This window comes from Prinia subflava, chromosome Z, assembly GCF_021018805.1.
Source record: "Prinia subflava isolate CZ2003 ecotype Zambia chromosome Z, Cam_Psub_1.2, whole genome shotgun sequence".
Classification (NCBI taxonomy): Eukaryota; Metazoa; Chordata; class Aves; order Passeriformes; family Cisticolidae; genus Prinia; species Prinia subflava.
The window spans coordinates 22,902,110-22,922,605 of NC_086283.1; the positions used below are offsets into that span (position 1 = coordinate 22,902,110).

The 20,496-nt window shown below is 52.9% G+C and overlaps 2 protein-coding genes across 3 annotated transcripts in view; one reads left to right on the top strand and one right to left on the bottom strand.

The window, feature by feature from the left end:
• Window positions 1-2,701: 2,701 nt before the first annotated feature.
• YIPF6 (Yip1 domain family member 6) lies at window positions 2,702-9,105 on the bottom strand. Its single transcript, XM_063422656.1, has 7 exons — window positions 8,981-9,105; window positions 8,030-8,158; window positions 7,422-7,500; window positions 7,054-7,096; window positions 6,247-6,372; window positions 5,996-6,153; window positions 2,702-5,354 (listed from the first exon to the last, which is right to left on the bottom strand). Exons 1-7 carry the CDS (start codon window positions 9,017-9,019, stop codon window positions 5,236-5,238), a joined length of 693 nt encoding a protein of 230 aa, XP_063278726.1. The 5' UTR covers window positions 9,020-9,105; the 3' UTR covers window positions 2,702-5,235.
• Window positions 9,106-9,374: 269 nt separating this feature from the next.
• Window positions 9,375-20,496, top strand: part of OPHN1 (oligophrenin 1) — a 57,737-nt gene continuing 46,615 nt past the window's right edge. Inside the window, exon 1 of one of the 2 annotated variants that reach the window (XM_063422654.1) lies at window positions 9,375-9,664. In XM_063422654.1, the coding sequence (XP_063278724.1) occupies window positions 9,511-9,664 (154 nt within the window). In that variant the 5' untranslated portion in view covers window positions 9,375-9,510. The remainder of the gene's footprint in view (window positions 9,665-20,496) is intronic. The other variant, XM_063422653.1, reaches the window with a different exon arrangement.

Consider the following 20,496-nt stretch of genomic DNA (forward strand, 5'->3'; position numbering starts at 1 on the left):
CCCCACTGTGCCCTACAGGTCCCTGTGGGAGGTTGATAAATCTTGATTGGTGCCTCCTCGTTCTCCTGGGAAAAGATCCCCAGAGGGACAGCAATGATTTGTCATGGATCAGCTCATAAGAAGGCTCATCCTCAGGACTGTACACTCTGCTCTTCGGACAGAGGAAGCCATAGACACTTTCCTGATCTTCAGCTGATGAGGAAGAGCATGGGGTTGGGGGCTCATCCTGCTGGCCTGGAGACATCGGTGGCTTTGCTTGGTGCTCAGTGCTCCTTGGCTCCATCGTCTGTGGATGGAGCCCTCGCCCCCACTGGTAAAGCTGGCAATGCAAAACCATAACTCATTAGCAAGAACCATACAGGAGACTACATTTATTTTGCTTTTCCTCATTTTCCTCTCCATTCCATTTGATTAGAAAGGGGTGTTATGGTCCTTACTCTTGAAACCTCCATGCTCTGCTCACCAGAGCATGCGGACTCACAGTTACAACTCCACCAGCTGGGTTTGTATTCTTCATTTCTCTCTCAAAATACCAAACTCCCTCCATACTTTCAGAGGAGGGTGTGGTTCACATCGTGCCCTTTTCACTGCTGGCAATGCAGTGCTGGGGAAAGAGCAGGGGTTTGGAGGGGGCTTGTTGGGATGGATTTCAGGTGCTGTCTGAGTTGTTTTCCAGGCTCCTGGGAGGAGCTGGGGCCAGCACTTCTGCACAGGCAGAGGAAATTTGGCTGAGGCAGGGAATCACATTGTTTCCTCCCACCTGGACACCATGGGGAAGAACAGACTTCCCAGGTGGCAGGACTCTGCCTGCCCATGTGTCTCACTGTCCCCAAGACTCTGATGATGCTCCCTTGCTTCCATTAGCAGCACAAACAGCAGCTGCTCAGACACAGAGGGCTCAGAGCACAGATATAACAAGGTGCCAGGCATGGGAAAGCCGTGGCACTCCAGAAAACTTGCCCTGTTCCCTTCCCTGAAACGTGGGCAGAGGGGACAAGGTTCAGGGAAGGTAACTGGGGCAGAAACACCAAACCCGTCCTTCCCACATCAGGAAGCACACTTATTATTGGGTTTTATTCCAACTAGGATTCAGAATAAATAGAGCAAACCTTCGCTCTTGTCTCCCAGAGACCCTGAGTCCCCCAGCACAAGCACTGCCCCTGACAAGGTGGCAGCAAAGCAACGCAGGGACCTTTGTGTCTGTCCCAGCAGCTGTCCCCAGTGCTGGTCTCTCACACCTGCCCTCGGTGACGCTCTCCCTGACATCTCTGCTGAGGAACCCATCATACTGGACACAGCCTGTCCCGTCCCACCCATCACTGCCCTTGCATTGAGTACCTGCAATGTGGAGATTCAGCAGCCTCCAGCCTGACTTCCAGCTCCTGCAGCCATGTCACCTTGTTTCCCTGTCAGGAAAGCCAAAGGTCAGGAATCAGGTTCACAGTCCCAGCTGTCAACACCTGCACTGGAAGGGTTACTTCCTGATTTTACTGGGAAAGTCCTTCCTTCCACTGCCACCTGCCCCGCTCATTTGCCCTAGGATACAATTCAGCAAGCAGAATATTTGCCTTACAAGATTCGCTTGGGGGACAAAAATGCTACATTTGAGCTTTATCCAAACAAAGTGTAACTACAAAGCCCAGAGCTGCACTTGGGAACACCTCTTTTGAGTGAAACAGCTACATGTCCAGGACTGGTAAACTGTCCCTTTTTTTGCCCCGTGTTGAATGAAAGTGTCTTCTTGCCCTGAGCAGGCAGAAACCCAGCAGCAGGTGAGGCACCACAGTTCGAGCGGGTGGCTGATGGTGGTGGCTGAGGCTGCTAGCTCACAACTCGCCTCCCGGAGCTGCCTGCAAGCTGCGGGACCGAACACGCCGGCTGTGCTCCACAGAGCCACAGGGAGGTGACAACTCAGCCGCAAAAGGCTGCCCGGGATGGCGCTGTCCTGCCGCCCTCTGGTGAGCACCGGGCCATGGTAGCTTTCCCCAGCCCCGCAGCCCATGCCCGGAGCAGGGGCAGCGTGTCCCTACTGCCACCAGCCCCGGGCCAGGGTAGTGTCATGGTGTCAGGGATGTCCTCATTGCCAGCCCGCAGCACAGAGCGAGAGCATGGACAAACTCCTTCCCGGCCACTGCCTCAGATCGTGGTCCAGCTCGGAGCTGGGGATGGGCTTAATTGCCTCTGGTTCATTAACCACTCAGGGATGGGCCTTGATATCCATTCACCCATCAGACCCTTTCCCAATAGCGTTCTGCTCCCCCACTGCCCCCACCTCGTTCAGCCCCCGGTGATCCCTGGGCAGCACTGCTGAGGCACAGGCAGGTAGGTCCCTTGGGTGGCTCCTGAGACCTACTGGCCCTGAAACCACTAGAACACCGACTTTGGGGTACACGGGCACCACTGCTCCTTCCCCGAGCAGCCTGTGAGCACCAGCAGGATCCGAGCCTGGGCGGGGCGATGTCCCGGCTCAGCCTCACGGGCTCTGGCACGTGTGGCCCATGTGTCCTGCTCTCCGTGTGAGGCCAGGGAACACCAGGGTAGGGACTGGGGAGCTTCTTCCGCCTTCCTGCCCCAGCCAGGCCAGGGGAGCTCCTGGTACTGCAGGTGCCACTGGTACAGAGAGCACAGAGCTTCCGTCCACAGGTCACACTGCCCACGTGACTCTCCGCCTGTTTGAATTTTTCAAGTTAAAACAAATAGATTCTTTTCCTTTTTATTTGTATTAAATACATCAAAATTAAACATATACAACAACTTCTACTGATAAACAGTATCAAAAAAAAATCCTAGTAGGAAAGAACGCCTGGTTTGTGCACTGGAAGATCAGCCATTTCTCTGCAGAGCAGTTCTCTCAAGCACTCCATTATAGGCAACACAGCTGTTTCTCCTTGCCGCCCATCCCCAGCAGCTTTAGCCAAGAAGGAAAGGCCTTTCCCCTTGGAAAGCACAACAGTTCTCACCACAGACATTTCCAGCACAAATTAAACCTCTCTGTTGTGGCGACAGGCATCACTTCCCTGGAAGGCCCTTGGGAGGGGTGTGCTGCACACCTGGCTGGACAGGACGAGGGATATTCAGGGAGCACTCAGCACTCCCAGGTGACACCAGCACTTTAAAGGACTGTCAGTCAGCTGCATTAATTTTAGGCATCTGCAAGTACCAAAGAAGCTCGAGGCATCTTGTTTCCCCGAACCAAAATGGTTTGGTTGTCTTTAAAGTGCCCATGTCCCACTGGCTTTGGGACCACCCTCTCGCTGAGGACCAACTGGTTCTGTCACAGCAGGGGCTCTGCAGGACCTCCAGGGGTGGCTGAGGAACAAGCCCTAGTTTGGGCTTTTTGACTTTCTGAAGTCATGTAAAAAATTCAAAATATTACCGGAGCGATTAAATGCTACTCCAATTATCCTTCAGACAGAACAGCAGCTCAAGTCACAAACCCAGAGAGAATCCAAGCAGTTCTTTGACAGTGTGGTTAAATTCTTGTAGGACAGAAAGATTCAACTCAAGGAATCCCACCATAGTCAGCAACAGCTTTACCATCCACTTCCCTTGAATATTTCTTTTCAGCTTCAAAAAGCAGAACTAACATTTAAATGAAAGAAAAACTACATTTCATACCAGCAATAATTTAATGGAAGCTTTAAAATTCCCCTTTCCATGGTTCCTGTGTCTACAAACCACCACAGCTCTCCTCCAGCCTCTTGGTGCCACAGCCACACATAGCAGCTCGTTATCCACAAATGCAAAAATGCACTTTTAATCTGAAATTCAGCAATTTCCATCCCAACTCCCACCCACCACCAGTGTTTACAGCAGACTGCTCTTGCACATTTAACTAGAAATTAGGCACACTCGCACCTCAGCAGAACCCACAGACCTCAGTTTCAGTCTGTCTGCACAAATGTAGGAAAAAGGACATTTTACAGCAGGTTTTTCACCCCGGATATTTCATGGATTGCTGACTGAGAACAACAGACAACAGGAATCATTTCTGTAGTTTGCAAAAGGAAATCCCAGCTCCCAATGTCTGTGCCAAGACACCTGACCCTCGCACACCTGTACCCAGGAGAGGTACACAATGAACTTGCAGTGACTGGGGGAGGCCCCTCCCTTTCATTAAGTATTAAGCAAATTAAAACCCCACAAAACAACCCACAAAACAGTGTCTGACATTGCATGAGAAGTACAACGGAATAAATGCACATTTGCACATATTTTTTTGCTATCCCCATAAACAACCAAAGGAACAGACACAGAGGCAGGTGAGAGCAGAATTCACATCCTACTTCCAACACCTCTAGTACCATTTACTTCCCTTCCTTTAAGCTGTTTTAACACTTTGGGGGCCAAGCCCCGGTATGGTTTTTCAGACCCAAACAGCCTGTGCAGCAAAACCCCAACTTCCTGCACAGAACCCCTTGTTATCATACATACATATTCATGGTACTTTCCAAGGAATTTTCACTTCCCAAATGCAGAGAGCCCAGTCTCTTGCTACAAAGCAGTCTCAGCATTTCTGCAGGACTCTGAGCTTTGTTCCCTGTGGTCACAGATCTGTAACTTGCAGTGAGACCAGTCCCCTCATGGATGCAATGCTGAAGGCACCAAGCTGGAACCCTCTTTCCTGCCACATGACAGGATGGACACACACCATACATGGATATGGGCAAAAGCAATTCCATGCCACCACCCCCTATTCCCCGCAAACGGACCCAACAGAGTTTTCACTGAACTCTCCTTTCCTGGGAAAGTCCCAGTCCCACAATGCCCTGGGTGTGCATCCCACCACTCTACAAGGGAATGAAAAGGAGTCAGACGCATCTCTTTCCTCTCCACACATCATTGCAGTGAAGTTCTATGGTTTGATAAGGCATTTTTATCTTCAGTGAGAATCCAAGCACAGGCAGGAAATCTGCCAAGTCGTGAGAACTTCAACAGCTTGAAAATCCAGGATCTCCCGCTCTCTCTTCAGAGGAAACAATCCCTGTCCCAGTGGGCATTGTTTATTTAACACCACTACAGAACAGAGCTAAATAAACCCCTCAGCAGCTGGACCTCAGTATCTTTCACAAAGAGGGACACACAAATGAGCACTTTTTGGAGCTCTCTGGCTTTATCCCACAACCTGCCTTTTTACAGTATCCCTATATATAAATTAGAAAGAGATAAAGCCAAGGATTCACTGCAGCCTCCACAAAAAAGTCCAGTCCGTGTACCAGTCCCTCTGGATGGTGCTCACTGAGGGGTGAAGGTCAGGATCATCCAGCTGATGACGAAGTAGAAGAGGAAGATGGGGTACACAACGAGCGCCTTGCGGTTGGGGGGCTGGCTGTCCGCCAGGAACGCCGTAGATGCTGCGGAGACACAAAACACGTGGAGCACGAGCAGCAGAACCCTCACAGCCCCCACTGCATGGAGCAAACTGCAGCGAGGATCTGCACTGCCATTGTGTTGAAAAAGAAACCACTGCTCAAACCAACGGGCTGTAATCACCAAGTGCAACTTCCTGGAATCATGTAATCACAGCATGGTTTGGCTTGGAAGGGATATCCAGCTCCACTCCCTGCCACAGCCAGGAACACCTTTCACTAGCCCAGGTTGCTCCAAGCCCCTGCCAGCCTGGCCATACATGCTAATCAACAATATACAAGAGCCAGACTTACACATAAAGAACAGGAGAAATCATGCAAACGCATCTCTATAAAATCAGCATTTTCTAATAGTATTTATAACATAATCCTAGAATAAACCATCAAGCAGTCTCACAGAGTTTAACACTATCATCATCCTGCTGCCCAAGAAAATTTGCATATGACCATGGAAATCACCAGGAGCAGAGGTAGAGGCTGAACCTCTGCCAGCTCAAGGATTGGAAGAACTACTTCTACAGCCTTTCAGCAGCCCAGGGACACCTTAGACTAGAGCATCCCTTGGTTTTGCCTCATGGAATGAACATGGATGAAGCTCCCCAAGCGGGCACACATGAGGGACTCACCCAAGGTGGACCAGCCAAACATGGTCCCCACCACGATGAGGCGGATGATGAAGCTGACGGTGCCCGCGCCCGCCAGCAGCACCAGCCTGCACACCAGCATGGCCACGGTCAGCGGCATCACGCAGTAGCCCAGCACACACAGGCTCTGGAAGAAGGAGCTGCACGGGGAGACAGCAACAGGGAAACAGCAGTCAGGCCAGAACTGCCCAGACAGGAGCACGTGAACTGCCACGGAACGAACCCACACTCACATGGTCCCTCCCAGAAGCTTCGAGTTGAGTGTGATGACAACGGCCCCAAACCAGATGATGACAAAGACCTCGGCAAACTGGGGCCCTCCGTCATCCTTGCTGTCTGCAGAGCCACCCTGCAGCATCCTGAGGGGGGAACAGGGAGAGAAACAGCTGCAGTGGGGAACAGACACAAGGAGGCATCAGCACTGATGGAGTTTCCCTAGAGTGGAGCAGGTGCCAGAGCAGGAGCCCCAACACTGATCCCCAGTTATGCTGCAGGCCCACAGTTTTTCATCCATTTTTGATTTTCCCTATAACCTGAGTTTTGCAAAGGAAAGGAAAATGGTTGTGGTTTAACTGAGGTGATTTCAGTCCATTTGTTTCCCTGTTTTGAGGGCTGTGAAAGCATTCAAAAGAAAATCACGCCATAGACAACAGGCTGAGAAGGAAATTAAAGTACCAAAGTTTTGGTACCTCTCAAAGCAGCAGAGCAGTATGTGATTGAACAAATCACCCTCAGAGAAACCTTGGAATAACTACAGGATGCATGCACCACAGCTGAATCAGGACAACTTGAGACACCTTCAGTAAAACCATTCCTATACCAGGGGGCCAGGAAGAGCTCATCCTTAAGTCCTAAATTTAGGGTCAGGACGTTCTAATGGGCTTGCAGTGTCACAAACACATTTTATCGGAGAACCCAACCAAGCAGTGCTTGCACAAGACAGAGGGATCAGATGAAATTGATCTTAATACATTAATTAGTAATTTTTAATGCCTCATTTCCTCATGCTACAAAATCCCAAATTCCCCTAGAATACTCACAGAGCCAGGGAGACACAGAGCACCAATGGGCCCCACAGATCCCCTGCAGGGAGAGAAAAAATGCATCACAAAAGTCACGGAACCATCCCAGCTCCGCTTTCCTGGGAGTGACAAAGGCCCTTGCCCAACTCCCAAGGTGCCATTTTCCACATCTCACTGCTTTACAATTTTCTTATTCAGCATCTTTCCAAGACCCACCAGTTGCTAAAGCTCCCAGTTCCACCCCTCCTGGCCCACGCCACCCTGTCACGGAGCCCTGGTGACCCCCCAACTGTCAACTCTGCTGCTGAGGATGTTCAGCACTCCTGAACCCCTGTCCCGCTGGATTCTGCCTCTCCTCTGGAGATCAGGAAGGCCCCAGCACGTACAGTCTCTGAGGAGCGCGCTGCTCTTCCTGGGATACATGACATGGACAAACTTCTTCCCAACAGCCTTCAGGTCCCTCATCTGAAACAAACACAAAACACTTTTAACTTATCCCCTCACAAAAATTACAGCTCCCAGCTAAAGCAAAGAGACAGAAGCAAAAGAACATGGACAGCAAATTAGGAGAGGATCGAACCCAAGTTCTTTAGCATCCCCTGCAACAAACAATGACCACTGCTCCTACACAGCATCACATCCTTTTCTTCAACAACAACAACATGGTATCTTTTAATAACACCAGAATATAACCAACAATTTGTTTGCTCCTCTGGGAAAAGAAAATAAATGAAAAACACCTCCAGTCAGTAGAGTTTCTCACAAGCTCCCACTGTGCCCTCACATTGATTTCAGGATCACAGAGAAACTCTGGGCCACAATTCAGACACTTTTTGACCCACAGCAATTTGTTTTACAGGAATTGATGAGTTCTCAAACTATGCCCACTGAAGTATACATTGAGCAGAGCTGTGCAAAAACACAGGTTTTGCAAAATAGCTACCAAAGACACCAGAACATCTGAATTTTACCCCAGCCATGGGCTCAGACTCACAATTGTGTCCTTGACTGGCTCATCCAGTGTGGAGTAATCCTCATCAGGAGAGCTAGATCCCACAGGGACAGTGATCTCCCCTTCCACTGGAATATCCTGGGATATGGACACATCTGCCAGACCTGGGAACTGAATGGGTACAAAAGTTTAGGAAGAAACACAAACATGCTCGTGTGCCCTTCAGATGGGTTGTGGATGGCCAGAGCTGCTCAGAATTCAGGGATACAACAAATAAAAGGTTCTGCAGCAGGGCCAGGCTGTTGCTGCCCGATGTGAGCAGGTCATGGCCCGAAGAGCTGAGCAGGTGTGTGTGAGCCTGTCCCTTGCCACCCCCAGAACCTGCCCCCTGTGCTCTGTTCCGGCAGCAGTAACTGAAAGAAGTAAAAAGCCCTTATTTTAAGGGAGGTAATGCCTGGGGGCTGTACAGCCGCACCACCCCCGAGTACCCGCATTTAACAGCCCCGGGGAGCTGCAGAGACACTGCAGCCCGGGTACACACCGAGGCTGATCAGGAACCAGGCTTAATCGGGCTGATACCCTCCTCGCCTGCGGGCGAGGCAGGCTCTGCGGTGCCCGGAGGCGAAGGCAAAAAGAACGCACACCGACCGGTTCTACGGCAAACCCTGTGGCAGGCAGGGCAGGGAGGGCACGGCGGGAAGCCGGCGGCTCCCCAGTCCTGCACCTGACCCTGTCCCCTTTCCGGTCTTCTTTTCCTCTCGCCTTCCTCGCCCCTGTCCTCGGCTCCTTTCCCCGTCCCCGCCCTTCGGACGAGCCGCCGCCTGCCCAGGCCTCCAGACCCCGCTCGGCCTTTGCCCGACACCTCACCGACTGCCTGGCCCCGCTCAAGAAGAGAGGGAAGCCCGAATGCCCCCGGCCTGCCCGCAGTCTGGCCTCCCGATTCTCCTCCTGCCCCCCCGCAGCTGCCCCCCGAGCTCCCGCGGCCGCACTCACCAGCGTCCCCCCAGACCCGCTCCCCTCCGCCGCCGCCATCTTGGCCGCCCCGGCGACGTGGAGGCTCTGACGTCATCACCGCACGCCGCCGCGTCACCCGCAGCCGCCGTGGCGGCGTCCATGGCAACGCGTGCGGGCGGTGCCGCCCCCGCCCCGCCGGCAGGGGGCGCACTCGGACTGGCGCGCGGGGCGGCGGCAGCGCCCGGCCCGGATCGTGCGGAGCGGACGGGAGCGGAGCGCGCGTCCCTCGCCGTGCGGAGCGGCCCGGCCCGGTCGGGCTGGGCGGGCGGCGGCCCCGGGCGGCTCATCCCGGACTACACCTCCCGGCGGCAGCGGCGCGGCCGGAAGCGCGGCGAGCGGGCGGGCGGGGGTCCCTCGGCCGAGGCGCGGCAGCGGGAGCGGGCGGGGAGCGGCGGGCGGGGCCGGGCGAACGGGGCGGGCCCGCGGGATGCCGGCGGCGCGGGGCGCCCGGGGCGGCGGCGGCAGCGCTTCGTAGGCGCAGCGCGGCGGAGCCCGGCCGAGCCGCGGCCATGGGGCACCCGCCTCTGGAGTTCAGCGACTGCTACCTGGACAGCCCCGACTTCCGAGAGCGCCTCAAGTGCTACGAGCAGGAGCTGGAGCGAACCAACAAGTTCATCAAGGAGGTGATCAAGGACGGCAACGCGCTCATCGCCGCCATCCGCGGTGAGCGGGCCGGGGCGGGGGTCCGGGCAGGGCTCGGCCGGTCGCTGGGGTGTGTCCCGTTCCCTGGGCATCGCCGGCAGCCCCGTCCTGGAGCCGCTGCGGGCCCGTGCCCTGCATCGCTCCGGGGAGGGCTGGCGTTCCCGGGCAGCGGCCGCCACCCCCGGCGTGTCCCTGTCCCTGCACTGCCACCCCCGGGGCCACCCGCAGCTGTCCCCGCGCAGGGACAGGCCGGATCCCACGTCCCGCTGGGTTGGGACCGGCCGAGCCTCCGCGGGCATCGGTCTGCTCGTTTGGGGACCGTGATCCCCGCTCGGGAAAGGCGCTCCGTTATTCCGCGTCTCCCGAGCGCGGGGGGAGCGTGGCGCGGCCGTCGCTGGGCATCTGTCACCCTGGGGGCCCCCTGTGAGCATGAGAGGGGCCCTCCGCGCCCTGCTCCAAGTCCTCCTTTTGTTGTCGGTGTTCTGTCATCCTTTAAATCACGGTGAGCATTTCCCCCCCATGAAATGTCGATTTAAATGTTGACTTTGCGGGAGTCGCCCGTTCAGAAGTGCTGACAGATCACCGGAGCACCTGGGCCAGGTTGTGTCACCTGAAACCACCAAGTCCCACGTGTCTGACACTGACGTTCTGACTGCTTAGATTTGTTTTCCCTCCCCACAGCTGCGGATACACCTTTCATACACACCTTCCCTGTGTCGTCTCCCATGTCTTCCTGGACTCCATGATCGTAAAGGTCTTTTCCAATACAAATTATTCCATGATTCTCTGCTGTTACTGATGCAGTAGAATCCAGGCCCAGGCCAACAGAGCGTCCGTGGGGGCATTGGAGGGACACAGACAATCCATGCTGGTCACACACAGTTTTCCTGCCAGCTGGTTGGTTTCAGTTGGTGTTAATAGGTTTAGCTGCTGCCCTTTTGTTCAGAATAATTCAGAGCTTCCTTGTTATCGAGGCTGTGGCTGGAATAGCCCATGTTTGCCCATCTGGAAGCAGCAGAGACAAAAGCTGGTGTGACTGAAACTGCCGACGTCACAGGGCTGTGAGACCTAACGTGGGTACAAAACCCCAAATCTCTGCCCAGTCCAGGGCAAAAAAAGAAAACAACAAACAGCAAAATGGAAATCAGAGGGATTAAAACAAACCTGCTTGCTAATGGAAATGCTTTTCTTCATCACTTTGTTCAAAACCATTTCCCTTTTCAGTGTTTTTAGTGCACAGGGATGTGAGGGATTTTGCTGGGTCAGCAGACCCGGCCCAGGGAGACTGGCCAGGGAGGAAGGGCAGAAGCAGAAGAAAGCAGAGCACACCCAGACAGCACTGAGAACCCCCAGGGCTGAGGATTTCTTGCCTGAAATGCTGTGGGGTGTTTTTGTAGCTGATCCAGCAGGCTGCCAGGGAGGTGCTGGGGACAGTCCTGCCTAGGCTTCCATCAGCTCCTGTGTTTAGCTAACAGATAACTTTAAAAAGTAGATCTATCTCTGAATCCCATCCATGTGGAGCTGTGGGTGGGAATCTGGGGTACTCACTGGCCATGGCTGGCTGGATCCAGCTGGTGGATCACAATATCCACTCAGCTATGGCTGACAATCCCTCTGTGCCCCTTGTCAGGGTGGGGTGGATGTGCCCTCAGCTGCTGGGATACAAAAGGGGTGGTGGTCATAGCAGAAGAGTGAGATCCAATGAGGATAGAGGGTGAAGTACCTGAAGGGGCCTATAAGAAAGGTGGAGAGGGACTTTGAACAGGAGATGGAGTGACAGGACAACACGGAGTGACTTCAAACTGAAAGAGAGCAGACTTCGACAGGATAATGGGGAGAAATTCTTTCCCTGTGAGGGTGGTGAGGCCCTGGCAGAGGCTGCCCAGAGAAGCTGTAGCTGCCCATCCCTGGAAGTGTCCAAGGCCAGGTTACCGGAATGAGGGGGGCACTTTAGATGGCTTTAAACTACTTTGGCCTTTCACAGATTAAAAGAAACTGGTTCCATTCCCTCTACCCAACTGATGTGTCACAAGCTTGAACAAATAAAATTCTGGGGTGAAGCTCTTCCAGGGGCCTGCAGCCCAATATCCCAGGGAAGGTCATCCTGCAGCCACAGCCCTACCAGTACTGCCTTTGAATGTGATGTTTTTTCTTGTTGACTGACACCCCCCCAACACCTGAGTAGTCACAACTATGTGGGACATCATAAGGGAATAAAGTATTCAATATTGCTAAGTGGGGAATTAAACTGATGAAAGCAGAGAATACTCATGTTCATTTGTAATAGGCTTGGGTGTGAAAGCCAATAATAGAAAATAATACTTTCAGTCAGAAATGGAAATTATTTTTGTTGTAAAGTTGGCTGCATCCCTTGTTTTTGTGCCAGGAGTATGGAGAGTCATGGCAGTGCCAAGTGACGATGCTGGTCCCACACGTTGTACTGGCAGTGCTGAGACCACTGCAGCCTGTGCCTGGTCAGGAAGGGAGAAGGACTGTGAGGTGTCTGTCATTCATTTTAGTGCCCATCCCCTTGGGATGGCCAGGAGCAGGACCTGATGTAGGATTTGGCTCCAACAGCAGCTTGTCCATGCCCAGAGCTCACCATGGCCAGCACTGGTGTGACAGAGGAGCCTCACTCAGAGCACATGCTCTAGGCCACCAGGATGTCTCCATGTTGGGACTCCATGGCATCACGATGGCTGTAAGAATGGCTGCTTTACAGCAGTTTCTCTCTGTGCTTCAGTACGGGTTTCTTTAATCTCTCCTGCTCACTGTGCTCTGCTGTGTGTATGATAATGCAAAACCACCTATTTCCCCTGTCTTTGATCTGCTCTCCCAATTAAATTGCGTTGGAGAAATGTCAGATGGAGGCTTTTCTCATTAGTACCTATGAGTGCTGTGATGGTGAAAGTTGTCCTTTGAAGCTCGAGGAGCTGTGAGTTCTCATGCAAATATTGTGTATGTGGTTTTGCGTTTGATTTCTGTCCAGCGTGGAGCTCTGCAGAGTGCCTGGGACTATGCTGGCAGTTCCCAGCCTCCCCCAGTAACTGTGAGCATTTCAATCGGAAGGATAACATGTTTCACACATTATCACATGATAAAGGAATGTGTAGGGACTGTGTGAGCTTTTCCCCACAAATGGGGTTCCTTGGACACCCAGGAAGGTCCCACCATCATCATCATCCCTGCAGGTCCCACAGGGATGTGCAGTGGTGTGTGTGGGAACTGGCGTGGCCCCTCAGGGAACTCCTGTGTCCCTCAGCGTGGCAGACCTGTTCTGGGCAGGTTTCTGTGCTGTCGTTGGATGTGGTGCCTGGGGGTTTAATGCTGTGGAGTGTGGGAAGCAGCGTGGCATTGGAACAGGTTATTTTAATGGGATTGAAGCCACCCAGAGCAGCCTGTCTGGCCAGTTCCCCTGAACCCCGTGTCCTGGTTCATGGGAAGGCTGTGGGGACAATGGCTGGAATCTGTTTGTGCAGTATGTTACAGCCAGACCCTGGGGACTGTGTCCAAAAAACCCTAAAGCTCCTCTGGAAAATGGGGAAGAAGAAGGAGTCCATCCCACACCAGGAGAGGCTGCAGCTCTCCAGGCAAGCATCAGCTTTGCTGGGAGGCACAGCTGGGCATTGAGGTGCTACAGTGACAATGTCTTGTCCCACAAAGACACCTTAGCCATGAGACAGTATGGAGCAGGGGGGAAATGACCTGATGGAAAATGCATCACTCTCCTCCAGCAATAATGTGACCTCTTGTCCTTATCGGCTCCTTGCTGGTCTTCCTCATCCTTGCTGGGGATTTCAGCCATTAAGGGCACCAGTTACTGTAAAATTGTCTCCTGACTTCCCAGCTCTAATTGTCTCAAAAGACGTCACACCCAGAGCCAGACCTCAGCCCCCACTGGCAGCATCTGCACCCTGCAGGCATCCTCAGCACAGGTGGGCAGAGGAGGTCTCTGCAGCCAGCAGCTGCTGATGAAGCAGCTCCTGCTCCTGGGCTGCAGTCTCTGAGCACACGACTAGGGCCCCAGTTGGTGCAAATCCAAACCAGACACACTTTAACCAGAGTCTAAAACACAATAGCGGAAAAAAAGAACAAAAACCCTCCCAAAAGCGAACTCATCTCCAGCGCCAGAGCCATATCCTCAGTGCAGGCAGGAGAGATGAGGGGCCAGCACAGGATCTACCAGATCCAGCTGCAAGGCAGATCTCACCCCGTGTTTCTGGGCTCAGGGATATGTTTGCTGGACTAGCTCTCTGGCTGGGCATGTTGTCGCTGTTGGGTTAGTTTTGCCAGTGGCTGAGGCGCCAGGCTGGGTACAGGATGGTTTGATGGCCCCAGGCCTGGCTCCTGTCCCTCACTCCTTCCCTTCTGCAGTCCTGAGCTTCTCAGCCTCCCCCCCAGAACCACTGGGTTCTGCTGGTTACAGTTGCCCCATCCATGCCTAGGTGTGCCCTGGGCCTGATTTGTTTTAGGAAGCCCAGGGCAGGAATGTGGGCAGGGGTGGCTGGCAACAGCATCAAGCCAGCCCTGTCCCTGCCAGCTCGGGGGCTGGTGGGAGGGCTCTGGATCAGCCTTGGTCCAGCTTGAACAAACCAATGTGCAATGGTTTGTCATAGTTTTTCCAACCCAAACAGGCTTCCCGAGGACTTGCCTGTGTACAGCAGCACAAGGGGCCAGGACAAGAGGCGAAGTCATTTTCATGTGTTTAAGGATATTTTTTCTTGTGCTGTGTATGAGGCATGCAGGCAGCTTTTCATCCATCTTCTACTGTCTTTTCTGGCTTCTTCCGTGGGAGGATGGGAGGTGTTATCCATGTTCTGTGTGTCTCACAGCCCATGGCTCTCAGCAGCGCTGCTGCTGACCTAAGAGTTTCCTCTTGAGTCACTGTATGAAGACTCAGCTTTTCTGGCTTTTTTCTTGGGGTATTGTTGGAATATTTTATTTCCTAATGCTGTTGATGGCACACTGGTAACCAAGGATGTGGCATCCTATGCTTGTTCCCAGGCTTTTCAGAGGTGGCTTTTGTCCTGCTGGGTGCCAGCCTGGCTCTGTGGAGTGACAGTGGTGTGCCCACTCTGTTCTGCTACAGCGCACAGCCAGACACCTGTGGCACATCCTGGCCACGCTGTATCATCCTGCCCACACAGTGTGGCTCTGGCACTGATCCCTGGCTGCCCAGCCATGGATCTGGGCTGCAGGGAGGGCCTGCAGTGCCGGGTTGGGCTCTTCTCCAGGCACAGAGGGCCAGGTGCTGCTGTGGGGGCTGCAGTGTCCAGAGCCCTGCTGTGCAGCTCTGCCTGGAACACAGAGGTTTGAAGAACTGTGGGTTCATGGGAAAAAACTCTGGTGAACAACCAGCACCGTTTACATGTACTGAGCACCAAAATGCAGCAGCTTTGGAAGTGCTGGAGAAGTTCAGGAGGCAGCAGTTATTTTTCCTTACTCAGCATTAAATGAATCTTCCAAACACGCAAAGCTTGTGTCTGAGGTTCTGACACGTGTGAAGGAGAAAGCTTTTGGAACCTTGTTGTTTCTGTTCTGGGGATGGTGGATTGTCCACACTGGCCTGTGTTGTGTCTCGCAGCCTCCTCAGTGCTGCTGGCTGAGTTGCTCTACTTGGAGCAGCGATCCCAAGCCATGCTGGCTGTCTTCTCCTGGGGCACATTCAAACATGGCTTCTCTGCCCTGTGTCCTTTCTTGTCACTGAATTCTCCATGCAGGTGAACGTGCAGTCATGAGTTGTTCAAGTGATGATAAGAGCAGCAGCATAGCCTGAGATAAAGTCTATAAATATAAGTACAGCCCAGAAGTCAGTTGCTCTTTCAGTCTGATCTCTCTCCTTTTGATCCTGTTCCCCCAGCCAAGCCTGATTTTGAAGAGCCTGGGGTTGTTTAAAACAAGAATAGATGTACTAATGCTACTAAACCTTGTAGCTGTGAGAATGAAGAACAAGGGACACAATCTGTACCTGTTCCATCAAAGGATGAACTGGTGACTTGCAGAGCATTGGGGGACCCTTTGAGGTGGAAGCACAAAGCCAGACCCCTAAATCCTTGCAGAGGTGCCCAGAATGGGGGGTAGCTCTTGGCAAAGCCCCTTTAAGTGTGCTCTGCAGGTCAGGCTGCCCCAGTGTCGGTCAGGTTGACCGTGCCCAGTAGTCTCCCAGGAGGTGCCAGCTGGTGCAGGACAGGCCATGTCCACGCTGGCATCCTCTCCCAGCCTGGATCAGGAGGGATATGCATTCCTCCCCGCACCGAACCACTTCGAATAGCTGGTAAGCCGCCGGGGATCCCTCCCTGGCGTGCTGTGTGAGTCAGCTGGCCCCCTGCCCAGCCCCGCTGCACCCTTATCGAAGGAAACTCTGAAATCATCTGTGCTCAGAGCGAGCGCGGCTCCTGCTCCGTCGGAACCTGCCCTGCCTGGGAAGGGGGGCTGCAGGGAGATGCATGGGAGGACTCTGCAGATCATGGGATGTCTCTGTGGGGATTGCTCGTGTTCTGCCCTGGATAAGAGTCTGTTGTTTTCATGTTTGTTTTCCCTGTGTCCGTCCTGCCTGTGCAGCGGGGAGCCGCGGATCTTGGAGCACACCCTCTCCTGCCGCTCACGCCAGAGCACTGTGCCAAGAGCCTGCTCAGCTGCTCTCGGAACCGGGGGCTCTGGGTGGCCTGGAGCACTGCAGGGACTTCTGCAGCTCTGCCCTCGCTCTCCTGATGTGTCTGGGAAAGCGGCTGCTGCCCCTCCCTGACAGCTCACTCCTCCCAAGGGAGGAGAAAATCCATTTGTTTTCCATGGCTCAGCTTTGTGTATTTTTATTTTTCAAAGAGTTTGTCCTTCATTCCCCAGCCCAAGGACCTGCCCCCAGGCTGGTCTTCTGAAGGCAGTGACTGGCTTCTGTGGGACAGTGATGTAAACAGGTGGATAAATAGGTGCAGCAGCCTCACCAGCCAGCCTCACCCTGCTTCCAGCTGGCTGCCTGCTTGGCTTCCAGCCCCAAAGTGTTACCTGGCTGCCGCAGCCACGGCTCACCTGGCACTGCCATCCCCAGGGCTCACCTGGCAGCAGCATCCGCACGACTCACCTGGACATCTCTGCTGCAGGGGCAGGCATCCAGCAGCCTCTGTGTTGGGAACTCTCAGGAAAGCTGCTGAGTGCTGCCGTCCTTGGAGCCTCCCATGCAGGCTTTGGGAACCACTGACTGCCCTGCACAGGAACTGCCCACCACTTCCACCAGCAGCACCGGTGCCCACGAAGCTGGGCACTGTCCCCCAAATGTGGCTCTCCCTCCTATGTCCAGGTTCACTGTGCTCCAGGGCAGTGCTGACCAACTCTCTGGTGTGCTGACAGTCAGACTGGGTCACCAGGTGATCTGAAATTCCTGCAGGTGTGGCAGCACCAGCCCCATGACTGGGCTTGGTCTGTGGTGAACCAAAGAACTGTGGTGACGTTTCCTCCTTTGTGACTCTTCTTTGCCTCTGTGACCCTGTGAGCATTTGTTTAGAAAACAGTTACATTATTTCTCACTGCGCATTTCACCACTTTTGCTGATTTCTAAGGCTCTCTTAGAAATCATCTCTTCTTAACTTCCATTTCAGTTGGCCACGTGTTCTGGGCTGGCTGCCCTGTGTCTCTTCCCAGTTTTGCTGAAGCAACTCATCCAGCTTTGCAGGGCTGCAAGGTTGATTTGAAAGGCAAGCAAAATGCCAAAGGGAAAAGAGCTGTTCTCTGAGAAGTTCAGGCTTCCAAAGTGCAGTTTTACCCATGGCTCATCCTGAGGAGCACTAAGGGAAGTGCTGATGCCAGTGGGAGTTTTGCTGCTATGGGGAAAACAGGGGTGCCCTGGCTGAGCTGAGCCAGGCAGGAGGCTGTGCTGCAGCGTCCTGTGCTGCCCTTGTGTTTCAGAAGCTAAAATTATTTTAAAAAATTAATCCAACACACTGTCCCTTATAAAAATATTAAACATACAGCCTGAAGTGCTGCTCTCTAGGAAACCAATACAAGCCAGTGAGTGTCACTGGAGGAATGGTGTGTTCTATGTCTCTGCTTTGAAATGTAGCTCCGCTGCATGATTCTCCTCCTGATCAATGGATCTGTCACTGTGCAGGTCTTGGGAAGAAGATGCTGGATAACTTAATCGAAGGGAGAGTGAGAGTGCATCCTTCTCCCGAAGCTGTATCCCACATCACTCCCAGTTTTCTCAAAACCAGACCAATATACCCCAAAACTTTGTCGTCCTTCCAGTCTTGCTTGGTGGCTTTGTGCTTTCGGGTTGATATGTTACCAAACTTCTGAGCTGTTGGTGAGGAGACCCATGATCTCCTCGTGCTCCAGCTATCCAGGAAAGCTCCTCTGTGTGTTTAACTGCCTTGAGTTTCCAGGTGCAGCCTCATAACCTTTGCCAGCTCTTTTGGAGCATAGCAGGTTTGGCAGAGCCAGTTTCCTTCAGGCAATGAGGGAGATAAAACAGGCGTGAGAATTATATGGTGAGGGTGCACCATTGCCATCTGGGTCCTTGCATATTTAATTTAACAGTAAATAAGAAAATAAACCTGTCAAGCACGTTTGGGCACTTCCCACAAGGCTGGCTGGGCAAGGAGGAGAATTTATGAGAATAGAAGATTGAAGTTTAGGACAGGAAACAGAAACTGTGGAGGGTGGGGGGAGAGTGGGAGGGGGATGTTTGTGTGTGTGGAACTGATGGTCCAGAGGGCAGGTAACCAGCTTGCAGAGCAAAAGGTCACTGGTTAGGGAGAGGTACTGAGAAAGGTCCTTTTGCTGGGAGCACAGCCCTACTTTTCTGCCTGGAGCCTGGGCTGGACTGGTTGAGAAAGGGAAGTGGCAGCTTATGAACAACTCAGTCAATGAAGGGCTGATTAGGAGAGGTAAATGTGTGACAGAGTGTGAGACATCCAGTAAATTCCTTTGCAAGAGATTTGTAAAGCACAGCTAAATATAGCAAGTTATTTTTAGCAGTTCATGCTAGCCACTTACTCCTGGCAAGTGGAAAACCCGTGTCAGTGTGGGAAAAGTGGCCTTTGTCCAATGTGTCAGGATTTCTGAGTCCCCACAGAGCCTTCAGGGGCACTTGCGGACGCCTTGCCCTGGGCCAGTGCCAGGCACTGCCTGTCCTGGGTCACTCTGTAATTCCCTAGTGGTGAGCATCTCTCCACTGTGCAGCACTGAGAAGGCTGGATTCTTTGCAGGATCCTGTGTGGATTTGGACTATCTAGAAAGCTGACCAGAAGGTTATTTTTTATCGTCATCTGAGAAAATCAGCTTGTTTCTGTGTTTGAGCAGCTGTAGCATATTTGGGAGTGTTCCCTGAGTCAGGGCTCCTTACTCCTGATGGCACACCTGGGCTTGGGGAGGAGAGGAGTTCATGGTTTTCCAGGGTGAGGTATTTTTGTGGGACAGAGACTGGGGACTTCAAGTGGGTAGAACACACTGTGTAAATCCAACAGCTCAGAGCAGAGTCTGGCCCCTTGGCCACTTACTTTGTGTGTTGGCTCCTAAAATTCTGCTGCAAGGACAGAGAATTCCCAAGAAGCAGTGGGTCAGGTACTATGTCCAAAACCTTGACCCCAGGGTAGTGATGGTGATCAGCTCCATCTCCTTAGTGATGCAACTCCCTGGGGAATCCTTTGGCAGGAGCTGGTAACAATGGGCACATTATTTTCGCCTTAGGAATCACAGCCCTCTCTCTGCATGCTGGGAAAAGTGGTGTTTCTCATGCTGTACGTATGCCATGCACAGCTCTCCGCCAGGGAGGAGAAAATCATCCATAGGGACCATTAGCAGGAAATGTAGGTGTGTTCTCAGCTGCTGTGTGTCAGGGTCTTGCAACGTTTCCGTGACAAAAATGGATTTCCAGGGCTGAGATCCCAACCCAAAAATTTCTGTGTCTTAAAATGCTCCTGTTTAAGGGCAGAGTGAAATTTCATTGTCTTTTGTTTGCTTATTTGAAAGGAAGGTGTGTGGCCAGCCTTGATAGTTCTGTTTTTGAGCTGGGGAAGAAGAAAGCAAAATGCAAAGATGGAGCTCCTGCGTAGCTTTGCTCTGGTTATTTGCACTGCCACGGTCAAACCCAGGCTGTGTTTTCCCTATTGATTCCTTGTCGGTTTTATTATTCATGGGTTGCTGAAGCTGTTACTGAGTTGCTTGGCACTGCAATCTGTGGGTCAGGCGGATGCAGAATCTCAGAAATTGCTTTTTCCCCCATGGAAATCTCCACTATCTGCTCTTCCCTGAGCTGCCCATGCGTAGGTGCAGGCAGGGAGACCAGTGAAAGTCGCTGGTCACCACCTTCTAGTGTGGGCCGGGACATCCTGTCTCTTCCCAGGAGCAGGACAGCGATGCTGCAGCCCCATCACTGCTCAGCTATTCATGCCTTCAGCTGGATCAGATTAAACTCAGGATTGCCTTTGCACTTTGTCACTGGCCAAGGATTGCAAAGATGAGGAGGTTGGGGTGCGGTATTTTTGTTTTGGTTTTTTTCCTCCTTAATTTGCAGTGTGATGCCCTGGAAGAAGCATGTGATGGGGATTAACCAAAGGGCTGCTGAACCCACTGCTTGCTCGGCCCCTTAGCTTCTGGAGGAGCAGCAATTGCCACCTGGCTGTTTCCTAGGAAGAAGCAGAGTGGTGCTGTGTATACCAGTTGTTACACAGACAATGAGTCTCATATAAACAAGGGCTATTTGGGTGTGGATAAGGGGGTGAGCGTGCTGCCAGCCTGGCCCTGGCTGCTGTGATGTGTACCCTCCACACCTACTCTCTTCTGCATAGCTGGAGATGTTCTGTTGGTTTTCAAATTGTTTATTTTTAAAAATCAGGCTGTTCTTTGGACCTGTGTCACAC

Coding starts and splice junctions, on each gene's coding strand:
- YIPF6 (XM_063422656.1), bottom strand. CDS start 9,019: ATGGCGGCGGCGGAGGGGAGCGGGTCTGGGGGGACGCTG. Junction 8,159..8,980: donor GCGGGTCTGGGGGGACGCTG/GTGAGTGCGGCC, acceptor GTACCCATTCAG/TTCCCAGGTCTGGCAGATGT. Junction 7,097..7,421: donor CAGCGCGCTCCTCAGAGACT/GTACGTGCTGGG, acceptor CTCTCCCTGCAG/GGGATCTGTGGGGCCCATTG.